The following is a 13861-nucleotide window of genomic DNA, read 5'->3' on the forward strand; positions in this document are numbered from 1 at the left end:
AGATTTCCACATATTTTCATTTATTCCCAAGCTGAAAAGCCCACTCCTTAATTCTAGGTCTGTACTGTACTACTGTCCTCTCTTCATCTTCTCAGGCTCATAAGATTCACAATTTCATGTCCACTACTACCATGGCTTCCATTAATTATTAGTTCCCAGATTAGCTCTTCTTTCACTTTGAACAGAGATCCAGCTGCATGTCACTCCTGGTTGGCTCAGGAAGCACCTTTCTCATGAAGTTTCTTCTAACACAATATCTTGACTACATTGTCACCCCAATACAAAACACTACTTATTCCAGTCCCTGAAATCACATGGCTGTGATGCACCTTCCTCTTTTAAGCAAGCCCTAGAACAGATAAATTAGGAATTTCCATTGATTTAATGAAGGTGTTGCTAATAATAATTTTCAATAATTTATGAGATACTACAAGTAATACCTTCAACAATTTGAAATATGTTAAAACACTTCTAAGTCATTAAATCATTACACTCAAACTGCCAGCAAGACAATCACTGTTCTGAAGACCGTGTAATCTTTTCATCTCAACCACTCCAAAGGCTATGATTTGCAAGAACTTCTTACATTAAAAAATCTAAATGAAACTGTACAAAAAAATCAGTAAAAGAATCAGAAGTGTCAGCAAAACAATTAAATTGCTGGGGAAGGGGAAGGAGGTGAAGTTGAAGAGAAAATGTTTCCGGGCAACATGCTGATTACATAGTTTCTATGTTTAATACACTGGAAGGTTATGTACATTGATAGTACAAAAGAAAACAGCACTGTAAGAATTCATTAGCCATTTTAATAAAAGGATCCACAGACATCTATGAAAGTCAGTACCGAAAACTCTGATACCATGTTTGCAATTTTTAACTTTTTTAAATAAGAAATTAAATGGAAATTGTTAATTTTCTCCTAGCAAGAGAAAATAACATTTAAGTAAAAGATACAATATTCTGTGTAATGTATACAATTATTTCCTTTTTCTTTTTATCATAAACAATGGAAATAACTTTTTAGTATAGTATATTCTATAATAAGGCCTCCACAGAGGGGAGCTCTCTGGAGTTTAGAACACAATTTATTCAAAACTGCAGTTAAAGTTTTAATGTGCTCTTCCAAACAAATATCATGTCTACTGCAACCAAATTATAGGCCAGAAAATAATATACTGAGGAAAAAAAAAATTGTGAATGGATAATACTTTTAAGCTTTCATTATTTCATATATATTTTATCTTAAAATACAGTATCTTTTATTTTTTAATGATTACATTTTAAGATGACTATTTGAAGTCAGATTCCTGCTTTGCAACATCAATTTTTAAAAAGCTGTGGGTCTTAAGTGAAGGAATGTAAATGAATGCAAGTCCCCACTGGTAGATTTGAATATATAACTTGTTATTTAAAGAAAATAACTTGTAGTGCAAATGTCTGGAGAAGTTATTTCTGAAATAACATCCATGAATCCATTCCACTTCATACCTTTATTCTGGCATCACTGCCAGATTTTTCTGCTTTCCATTGTACCTCCTGCTTCCTCAGTTTCTCCAGGTCATTTAGCAGGTCAGCACAGCAAGCATTTAATCCCTTATTTTCCTCCTCTAGGCTTTTTATAACCAGTCTGTTTTGCTCTTCCTTCTTCTGTGCACACTCCTCAGTGTCCTGTAGAACAGTACCACAAGGGCCGATAAACAAAAAAAGTGAGAACTAATCAGCAAATATAAACTGTGCAGTTTTACCCTCACAGCAGCTTCTTCTATATTTGATGGCCAAGGTCACCTGTGTACTTTTATTGGCCTCTTTCATGCAGGTGGAAGGGTCATATTTTTTAGCTGGATGACAGCTTTGATGAGTACACATTTGCAAAGAGCCCATTAATTGATCAAGCTGCCTTTGATGCTGTCCCCAGCTATTTTTGAGACCCACACAGACATATCCTCCCAGACCTCGGCTTTATCAATTAATAATGCCAGTCCCATCAGAATCTAATTACAAGAAGCCACATCTTCACACTCCTACTTTCTTTGCTCCATTTCCATCATTAACTATTTATCTGAAAGTTATAAAGCTTGGATTCTTGGCTTTAAAGCATCTTCCTCAGAGTTCGTATCTGAGCAAATGGTAAGGTATAGCAAGGCCTAAGGCAATTTTTTCTCCAAGCTTGTCACTTTCTGTGCCACAAAGGCTGACACTGCTTAAAGAACTACTTCAAAGCTACAGTCTTATAAAACTATGTACAAGTCAATATACCTTAAGTTCTTGGCTTTTATCTTCAAATTTCTGCTTCAAATTACTGAATTCACTCTTCAAACAGGCATTTTCTTCATCCACAGCATTTTTTGTCTGAATTAAGTTACTTATCTCTTGCTGCTGTCCTGAGAGTCTCTATTAAGAAAAAAAAAAAAGATCAGCTAGACAAGACACAATTATAAAAAGAACACACATGTACTGAAACCATTTTAAACCTATGTAAAGATCTACTACATGTAATTTTATAGCATTCTTTTCATTTCAGTACTACTTCAACCATGCTCAAAACTGCACCACCATAACCACAGTAACTGAACAAAAAACCTGATAAATGCAGAAATGAACAAAAATCATCCAGTCAAGCTTAGACAAAGACAGCAATTTATACAAATTATATCTGTGTTTGAGGATTAAAGATACTTTTTGACTTGCACCTTCAACACACCAAAAATCTAGCCACACACAGAAATGAAAATTCTCCAAAATTCACGAAGAGAAAAAATTACTAAGTGAGAACGACAGAGAGATTATAGCACAGTATGGAAGAAATTGCATCTAACTGTATTTGCAGTTCACGTGAGCCTGACAAGTCTGTTGAACAATGGCAAGTACTTTGTGTACTCCATATAGCAAAATCTCAAGGCTATTAGAAAAAACAGTTTCAACTTTCTATTAGGTTCTTGCATTCTATTTTTAAGATATTTGCATTGAAGCATCCCCAGTTTTCAAAACATATAGAAGTATTCCACAATTTTCTTCAGAAGTATGCTTTAATTCCACATACTGTTGTGCCCACTGTGCTAATCAAAACAGCATTTATATACATGACTTTCATAGAAGAGAAGCTTTTCTCTCAGCGTAAAAATACAACTGCTTTGCCTTTAATGTAGCATCAAAATGAAATACACTCAGAAACATTAAAAAAGGTCAACATAAGTATATCTTTATAACATTTGCAAATTCCAAATGGTTAATTCTCCTTTATACAATGTCAGACATGAAAAAGAGAAAAACATGTTAAAAAAAAAAAAAAAAGAAGGAAGAAAGAAACAGGCATCAAATAACACAGCTGAAACTGCATCCAATAACTACTGCTTTTAAATCAACACTAAAAGTTAGGGCAAACATTACCTATGTCATTAGCACAAACTGTATCCAAGTCACCAATAAACACTAAGTAATTCACCACAAAAGAAAGCTACAGAGTAGCAGAACGAATACAAAGCTATGCAAATGCAGGCAGAGCTTGCTCAAACACTTTACAGCATCCATGCTCCGGTATCCACAGTATCCAACTGCACCAGTAAAGCTAACCACAACCCTCACAGATAGATGGGGCAATTTTGAAAATGCTGTTCTGAACACCAGCATCTCCATGAGATAGAAATGTTCTTCTCTGTCTTCTTAGGCACCACGCTGAAAGATCTGACAACTAGTTTAATGTTAAAAACAACTTTTTTTCAGTAATCCTGGAGTTAAGACATACGAAAAGCATTAATTTCACCGATGTGATTTTAAGATTAGGGCTGGTAGGAGTTATTTCTTTATTCTCATTTAAGCCACTAGTGAGCTACAGTGATAGTAAGGCACCAGAAAGATATGCAGTGACATTAATCTATGTATTTAGCAAAAGTATGAGTTATTAAATGTATCACGGTTTCATTTTGTGGATGGTACCTTTGCCTTCATCTGTTCCATCCTTTACCTCTTAGCAGACACCTTTATTTTAACTTCTGCTGAGTTACAACAAATGTCTGCTTCTCGAGTAGACCTCTTCCCTTCTTCTACACATCATCTCCTCACCATTCTTGCAAATATTTTTATTGTTCTCTTTAATCCTACCACTGCCCTCAAATATTTTGTGTATATAATTCCTCCATACTCAGCAATTTATTTATCCTTCCAAATAGTATTTGTATCCAAACTTTTTTCTTAATATGGCAACATTTATTACAAAATGAAAAACACTGCAATACAGAGAGAAAATATTTTTCAGGAAAGAATTAAATCTGGTTCAGCATGATGAGAAAGGGAATGCAATATAACTAGCCTGGCACAGCAAATACTTAAAAAGAAACCAGGAATAGATAATGTCTAGTGAATAGCGTGGGGGGCATGAGGATATTTTATTTTTCCATAGCAAAATCAAAAAGAAAAAAAAAAAAAAAAAAAAAAAAGAGTTCAACAATTATACAAAATGACAGACTTTCTAACGGAACTCCATAAAAGCTGGAAAAGAATGAACTTGAACTAAAGAGAATGGAAAAATTAAAGCAAAATCAAAAGAAGTGAAAGAAAATAAAGAAGCCTCATTCTCACACATTCTCACATACTGGAATTTTTCCTCACATATCATTAATTCAAACTGACCAACGAACCAGACAAAAAATACTCAGAGGATTTCATTAATACACCTTTCTACAAACAGTTCTGTCATGCTAAGACTCAAAATGTGAACACGCTGAACTAGTTTCTATTTAAAATGATGCTTATTTGATAACTAAACCTCCAACTTCAATCATAGCTGTTTATTTTTATAATGTAACTAACTCCCCTGCAGAGACTCATTCTACAGCATTGGTATTTTAAATAAAAATAAAGTTAATGTTTTCCCAAAATAAGAGATTCACAATCATTCTTTCTTCCAAAATAAAAATAAGCCAAAACTCAAAAATGTGTAAGAAACTGTCCTCAAAAAGATAACATAATGCAGTATCATTCTTGGTTTGGACAATCTGTTATATAAGATGCTACCTTTTATCCACAAATTCAGTGCAAATATGCTACTCTAATTTCACAGTAGTCAAATAATGAAATTGTTGAAGTACTACTGACAATAGTGGAAGAATGCATAAAGAATTTCAGATTTGATTTATATATATATGTGTGTGTGTATACATGTATAATCAAACTTTATGGATGTATAATGCATGAACATAAAAGAATATAGGTGATGTGCTAAAAATCAGCTTGTGCACTTTCCTAATTTATTTAGAAACAGTTTTGTGTAACCACGTATAACAAACTCAGCCAGTCTGGGTTTCTGTTTTTTCTGTTTGCTTTTTTATTTAATATAATTTTTTAATTCTTGTCTCCTGGATAAGAATACTTGTATTTTTGTCCTTAAAAGGTAAGATGCATTTACTGCAAGACTGACAGAATGCATTAAGCAGACACTAAAGAAGAGATTGAGAAATTAAGAAATGTAAGCTTAATCAAAGACTCCTTTCTTGTATATTCTGAACCTACCAGACATCAGACGTAACTTCAAAAATCAAAGCATTTGTTCAGACATTATTATAGTTACAGGAACAAATTGTTGATGGCAAATAATCATTAAGTCACTTTATGTTTTTATTTTTTTTTAAAGTATGAATCTGTATTACAATTGAAAGCATTCATTCCATTGAAAGCATTAGTTACTTTGTTTGCTTCCCTCCCAATCCCCTAGTTCTAACAGAATTCATGTAAGAGGCTCCTTTGAGTCTTCATTCTACCTCATTATTGCTTGTATAACATTTAACAAGACAAGTATATACTGAAAGAACATTTTAGAAATTCTATCTACCTGAAAACATCTGTTTAATAGAGTTCAAGATTCACAAATATACACCCACAATATCTTGAAGTTTAGCTCCAACTCTTCTAGCATACACATGCTAAACTGTGTTGAAATTATGCATATATATTAAGCATATGTTAAGCATTTATGTTATGCATGTGTATGCATATACTTAACATATAAACAGATGTTTCTTATGTAACACACATTCAAAAAGCAGAACAGAAAGATCTTTGGGTCCAGTTTGTAATTAAATGCTTTCTAGCAGTGTGGATAATAACAAAGGCATGAAAATACAACAGTAGTAAAAATAGTTATTTTAAATGTTTGTTCATTACAGCTAGAATGGAATTTAAAACTCAAATAAGCTACTTACTTTGCAGTATAATCAGACAGATAATCTTGAATCAGGCTTGAGCACTAATTACTTATCCCCACAATTGACCCACGTAAGACTTTAAATCAATCAAATGGCAACTATGCCATATCAATCACTAAGCAGCAAACTCGCCTGGGTCTTCTACAAAGTCTGTGCAGCACTGAAGCATTATTTAGGCAAGCTACACCTGCATGGAAAAAATCCTGTTATGTTTTGAGGCATTTCCTGGGTACCATTCTGTATGCTCTAATCTTTTCTTCCAAATGAATGGAACTTTTACTCTCCTATCTGTTCTTTTCATAAAGAAAGGAAGCAACAAACAGGAATACTACTCATGAGCCATGATTGGGTAGAAACAAGAATCACAAAGCAGAATTTCTAAGACACAGACAATTAAGTAACTTATCATCTGCCTTTGCCTATGCAGCCGTTCTTACATTTTGCTTCCTCTAACAATGGATTTGTATAAGTAAAAGGAACTGAGTAAAGATTTATTTCTTATAGCAGAGAATACAAGCAGCATTCCTAAAAGCCTATCCCACCCTGGTAGGCCAGTAAAACATGTGAAACAGAAAAACAATATATACATGATTAGTCACATGAGGTAACCACTCACATGATGGTATTCTGACAAACTTTGCCATGTAAAAACAGACCTCAATAATTCACCAAGCTCTGCAGTACCCACTGATTTTGCCTAGATAGTACAAAATATGGGTTAATACTAAAGAAGAACAATCTCAAATTTTGCATTGAATGCAGTCATGCGAGTTTGAATGCAGCAGGACAAGAGCAAAGTTCAATAGGCTGTTGACATCCTAGAGCACTAGAACTTCTGAACATAAAGAAGACAGTTCCAAAGGTTTCCCCATGGACAAGCTTGCAAATACAAGAAAGATGTGAATTCTCTCTAAGGAAAACCAAAGGGATCTGCTGTTACACTCAGCTGAGAGGGACCAAAGAGTATCACTTCTGTACTGTCCGTGTCCAGAATGCTCCAGGCAACAGTACGTCCAAAGAAAAAAAAAAAAAAAAAAAAAAACCAAAACAAACAAACAAACAAAAAAAAAACCAAAAAAACACCAAAACCAAAACCAAAAAAAAACCAAAAAAAACCCCCAAAAACTGTGATCTGCTAGAATAGATCCAGTATTTGAGAAATGTCATTCTAGAACTCATTCACAGAATCACCAAGGTTGGAAAAGACCTAAAAGATCAGCCAGTACAACCATTCACCTATTACCAATAGCTCCCACTAAACCATGTCCCTCAACACAACATCCAGTCGTTCCTTGAACATCCCTGGAGTCGGCAACTCCACCACCTCCCTGGGCAGTCCATTCCAGTGCCTGACCACTGAGAAGTAATACTTCCTAATGTCCAGCCTGAATCTCCCCTGCCACAGCTTGAAACTATTCCCTCTGGTCCTATTACTAATGACAAGAGAGAGGAGGCCTGCCCCCAGCTCACTACAACCCCCCTTCAGGAAGTTATAGAGAGCAATGAGGTCTCCCCTGAGCCTCCTCTTGTCCAGGCTGAACATTCCCAGCTCCTTCAGCCTCTTTTCATAAGGCCTGTGCTCCAGACCCCTCACCAGCTTTGTTTCCCTCCTTTGAACACATTCCAGGGCATTGATGTCTTTCTTGCAGTGAGGGGCCCAAAACTGGACACAGTACTCGAGATGCGGCCTCACCAGTGCTGAGTACAGGGGGACAATCACCTCTCTGCTCCTGCTGGCAACACTGTTTCTGATGCAAGCCAGGATGCCCTGACAGCTCATGTTCAGCCGAGCATCAACCAACACCCCCAGGTCCATTTCCTCTGCGCAGTCTTCCAGCCACTCCGCCCCAAGCCTGTAGCATCGACCAGGGTTGTTGTAGCCAAAGTGTAGGATGCAGTATTTGGTCTTGTTGAACCTCATCCCATTGGCTTAGTTTTTTTCCTTTTCCCATGGAACCTCTTTAGTTACAACAAAATAAAGGTATTTTCCCCTGCCCCCTCCCCCAAGTAATGTCCAATTATTTACTGGAAATAACTACTTTTATTCAAATACTTCCATATCAAGCAGCAAAAGAAGCAAAATCACAATCTAAGAAATAAAGAAATGGGAAAATTATTTTAGTTCTGACTCTCAAAGGAAACATGTCAGAGTCGTTTAAAGGTAGCTACAATTTTCAGTCAGAGTTTATTGTGAATAAACGCATAAAAAGATACACATTTTTAACTAAGCTTTATTTTTATCTAGCGGGAATTTAGACATTATGGTACCTCATGCAAGACAGTGGAAACAACAATGAAGATATAATTCTAATGTCAGCAGTTGTTCTAAAACAACAAAAGTCTATACCTCTTGATCATTGTATAAGCTCTTTGATGTTGTGTTGTCATAGACACCATCACTGAATGTCCAGTCTTTGATGAAAGATATTTAAACATTACATTTTGTGCACAGAAAGGACTATTAAACAGCAGCTGTACCACTGTTGTATCCCTGTTTAAGAGGGGGAATTGATGATTTTAAGAGAAGGAAGATACCTACGATACTGCAATACACAACTGTATCAAACTATATCATTGAATTGGTATGCCTAGGTAGATAAAAGCAGGGTGTGTTTCAAGTCAGCAAGTTAACTCATATATCTATTGATAGTTTATCAAGATATCCCTAAAAATCATTCTACCAAAATACAAAGATTAAGCATATATCCTTCATTACTGCTGCTAAAAATACAGAAATACCACAAGACAACTGATTCCTATAAAAGGGCGATAAAGCTTTTAATGAAAAACCTCAAGTCTCTACATTTCGATTTAAGTCCCCATCTATAACTGTAATAAAAGAACATGCATTCAATTTCCACTACTAAAGAAGTATGCAGCAGTATAATTTACACTACAGAATATTAAAAAAGAACACAAATAAGATAACTTGAACTAGTAAGAAACTGGAGCATTTATTACAATACAGAAACTTTTAATGAAACTGACATTTTAAGTGAAATTAATTTACTATGTACATTATTCTATTACTCATTAAACAAAAGTGAAAATATTCCTCTTTTAAAATCTTTTTCTTCAAAATTTCTACTTCAACACGTACATGTATGTTCTCCCCACTTTCAACACCTCTTTATCACCAACAACTTGAGGTCAACTTATGCTCCCAAATTTCCCTCTTCCCTTCCAATTTCCTTTTTTTCCTAGTAAGAATTAAACATACCACCAACATTTCACAGCTTTTCTTCTCATGTTCTCAAACTTCTCTTTAAATTTTTCAACTTCATTATTCCTTATTTTTCTAAAATTGAACACTTAGAACCACATTTAACATATAATAATACCAACCATATTCAGATAGTAGTCTTTCCACAAAAAGAAAATAAAGAATAAATCAGAATCAAACAAAAGAAATCCAGTCTTTATTTTGTGATGCAGGACAAACAGAAGTTCTACATCTACATGCTGTTTGTTATAGATGGCATACGTGGTATTTTGCAATCTCTATGCTGTCCTTCCATAGTCAAAACTGACGATAGCCGTTTATGGTACAAAATGCAGCTATTTTTTACTCCATATAACTCCAAAACTAAAATGCTGACAAAATTAATTGGCTTTACAAATTTAAAAATTTGGCCTTAACAAAGAATGACTGTATTCAGATACCTGTTCAACTTAGAACTTGACTCCTGACAAGGCCAGGAAAAACAAGGGGAAGAAAAAACACAACTGACGTGTATAGTGGATTAAAATGTAACTCGTGCAACAGTATTATACATATCTCATTATTAATTCCTATTTTTCATATTTGCCCTTAAGCTGTAACAAGCTTAAAGGAAAAAAAAAATAAAAAAATAAAAAAAATAAAAAACAAAAAATAAAAAACAAAAAACAGCAAGGAGAAGAGAACTGAAGTGCAGGAGACTGCTAAATTTCCCTTCTATCAAACATTTGTTTTTATTCTGTTCTGTGCTTTCTAAGACTCTCAAAAATTAAACATTATTTACCTAGTAAAAGAAGTATGAAACTGCCAAAAGACATCAGCAAATCCAATCCCATCATTAATAAGAATTTTTGCTCTTCTGTTTCTACCAGCAATAGATCTGAATTAAAATACAGTAAATTAAAGATGTATACAAGAAAGAAATCTCTTCTGTCATCTGTTCAAATACTTTTACCTACCCTTTGCATGCTGGAGAAACAAGGCAGATTTTTATTTTTATTTTTATTTTTTTGCAGTTGGAAGAAGAAAGGGAGATCCTTTACAGCACTTCCATTTCAAAAATATCAGGTAAAATGATTTAACAGAGAAGCAGGTCAGAAATATGAGTAGATTACATCATTTTGCAGCTCCTGTGTCACTAGTAGGTCTTGCAATTGAATTCTCACCTGACCCACAGATTAAGGAAGGTTCATAGAGTATAATTCATTACAAACACTGTTTCCCACTGTCTTCTTGAGGCTTGTCTGATATGATTAATTTGGTGTCTTCAGCAAAGTTTGCTTTCTTAAGTGCACTACTCAACAGAATTTCTCAGTATTTCAACACATGCTGGAAATACAGCAGGACTTCATGTAGTGACATAATGTAGCCTTGCAACTCCAGCATCTCACTTTCACTAGCAGCAAAATAACTATTTATTGACAACAAACTATACAACAGTACCAACTAAACACTATGTGCACCTCCACTTTCCAACTGAGCTCCTCATAACAGCTGTCTTGCAGAGCTTACTTTTGCTCACTCATAAGAAACAAAGTTATACTACTCTCTTCACTCCTTACCTTTACTCCCTACCCTCTGCTGCTCATATGTAACGCAAGTGTTGCCAACGGCTGTGTTTTAGTACACAGTGGAAGCCAAATTCCGCTTCTGGCAGTTGCTATAAACAGGTTGGCTGTCTCTGTCAGAAGAGTCACAAGTTCCTTCCACTTAGAGGAACCTTTTCACAAGAACACGCTTTTAATTCAGAAATAAAGCAACAATGCTGAAAACATGCCTGTTTTCCTCTAAGGGCAGCTCTTAAGGTAACTACAATGATGACAAAGCAATCTACATGTCAATTTTTCCATATCACCAATAAAATCACCTTAACCCTTCCCTCTTTTGTCTGGTGGGTCTCAACACCAGGTCAGATTAGATTTTCTATAGAATCTATAACACTGTACAGTAAAACAGCACAGCCCAACCTTTGATTCTTTCTCTACTCCATCTTCTCTACTTAGCAGCTATGTTTTAAATAATGCAAAGTAGCAGTCCAGCCCTCCAGGCCAAGCAGTAGAAAATCCCTCCTCTTTCTTTCATCCCACTAATTTCAAATCAAAACCAATAATGTACTAAGCTGAGCTTTTCTCTTCATTGCAGAACATGATCTTGAGAAAACTGGTTCTTTTTTTCCCCCCACACCTGCAAGGCCTGCAGAAGGTCAATTCAAGTCTCTGTCCCTGGAACTGCATGTGACTGTGAGATCTGCAGAAAAGGACACCTAAAAGCATTTAGTCCTAACACAGCAGTATTTCATTACACTCACATACATCAACATTGCCAGATCAGGTATAGGAAATGAAGAACAGCTGTTGCTATGACCAACTCTTCTGAAAGTTCCTTCTTAAAGGTGGTCAGCAGATTCATATTGGTGGTAACTAAACTTAAAGGGTACAACATTCTTTCTAGTACTTTCAAGTACTCCTGTCTTGAACTTGAGGAAATCTCCCTGTATTTCAAATAAAAATCCTAATACATGAAAAGAATCTTCATCAACAATGTCCCCCAAGGGCAAATAAAATTCAGCTCCACCTTCTCAGAAGTATACTAACCTTAGAATGTAAAAAAAAAAAAAAAAATTGTTTCGCCAAAGCAGGCATAAGTACATGTACTAAGTACATGTTTGATTGCAGTATTTGTAGGTCTCATTCACCAGAGAAACTTTCTCGCTAAGTTCATAAACTCCACATAATCTCTTCACTGCTGACACAATCATCTGAACTCCCTACTACTGAAATTATTCTCATGTCCCTCGTTACACAAGAATAAGCAATACTATATGCAACTGGAAATAAAATGTTAAAAAGGCAATAACAAATGTATATGTTTGTCTTATAATAGCAGCATTTTATTGAAAAGAAAAGTAATCAAGTGAAGATACAAAACTTCAGACAAAAAACTATTAGCATCAAATAATGCTTGAAGGCAATATGATTCTTCTTTCAATTGAACCCCTTAAGGAAGCTTTTAATATAGATTGGCACAAGAAGATGAAGATTTTCAAGTAGACATAACGAGGCAAGCTAGTACTATTTTAACCACTCTGGAGTATAATCACTTGATAAGATTTTGAAATGTTACAAGGTCTAGGACAAAAACATCAGCTTTAGTTCCATTGGATCAAAATTGAAACCTGATTAATCAAAAGTGTTTTAAGGACAAAACCAAAAATGTTTATTGCTACTTTACTTCATCTATAATTTCATCATCTAAGATAAACAGATGAAGATATTTAATCTATCAATTTAATGAACAGCAAATACTGAATTTCATTTCCCACCCTGTCCTCTCAACTACTCAACTAATAGTTTGTGCTACATTAATGTATTCTTTCAAAATTTTATGTCAGAAACACCAACTTACACACACATAAATCTACAAGAATCATTGTTTGTGTTTGTTTGTTTTTTTTTACCCCATAGTCTTCATGGACTTGTACAATCAGTTGACAAGTGGCCACTCAAATTCAATTTCAAATACTAAAATAATATTCTTACAAAAATGTTACTGTTGCAACCGAAATCTTTATGCGATACATGAGGAGGAAGGTAAAACCAAGATAAAATGACTGACAATCACACCTTTCCAGAGGTAGCAGATTGGTAGACTGCAACATGTAAGCTTGAACTGTTGCTCTCTGTACTTCACAAAACAGAATTTCCACTGTTATTAATGTCAAAACTGACACTTCTATAAGCAATATATTTGCATGTTAATTACAAAACTAATATATTTTCTCCTTAGATGAACAAAGAACAAATCCAGAAAGACAAAACAGAATGATTTTCATTACTTTGCTTTCTAAGCCTGCTGGCTCCAAAACACCAAGAATAATTCAAAAATTCAGAAAAAACTGGCACTTCAGCAATTACACGAGGCATGGTCAGAATGCTACCACCACTGTTTATAGCTTTTATGTACAGCACTAGCATCTGACATCAAATTTCACAATCCCATCAATGACACACTACTGGAAACTGTGAAATCATTTTATCGTAACATGTTTCAGCTGCCACAATCACCAAAAAAGTAGCTTCCATTCTCTACACCATTTAATGCTTCCCACTGTACTGTCAAGCTATCCCTCCTTTAGTAGCATCTTTTCCTTGGTACTAGTTATTTCAAGCCTCTCTCCACTTACAGATCGTAATTACATGGTACACAAACAATTTCATATTTCTTACAAATTTCAATTCTAGTTTGCAAAGTTGATCTGCAAATTTAGACAACAATCTCATGGAGTCCTACTCCACAGGTTCAAACGCTGCCACAGAAGTCCTCTTTAAAAACACATTAAAGCACACACACTCTCATAAGCTTCTTCTGCGGGTATTTTCTTTCAGGTAAGGATATGGTAGAACCACAGGATTAGCCATGTGCTTCTGTATACCAAATACGATGT

The 13861-nt window shown here is 34.9% G+C and overlaps 1 protein-coding gene across 16 annotated transcripts in view; it reads right to left on the reverse strand.

Annotated features, from left to right (window-relative positions):
• CNTLN (centlein) overlaps nucleotides 1–13861 on the reverse strand; it is a 177211-nt gene that overhangs the window by 132945 nt on the left and 30405 nt on the right. For all 16 annotated transcript variants that reach the window (XR_014939174.1, XR_014939173.1, XR_014939175.1 and 13 more), the window contains 2 exons: nucleotides 2257–2391; nucleotides 1489–1668 (listed from right to left, as the gene is read on the reverse strand). Coding sequence is in view for 8 of the 16 variants with exons in the window: in XM_085528295.1 (XP_085384421.1) it covers nucleotides 1489–1668; nucleotides 2257–2391 (315 nt within the window). In the remaining 8 variants the exon portion in view is untranslated. The remainder of the gene's footprint in view (nucleotides 1–1488; nucleotides 1669–2256; nucleotides 2392–13861) is intronic.

This window comes from Coturnix japonica, chromosome Z (assembly GCF_054131305.1).
Source record: "Coturnix japonica strain WE chromosome Z, WE-NBRP24, whole genome shotgun sequence".
NCBI lineage: Eukaryota > Metazoa > Chordata > Aves > Galliformes > Phasianidae > Coturnix > Coturnix japonica.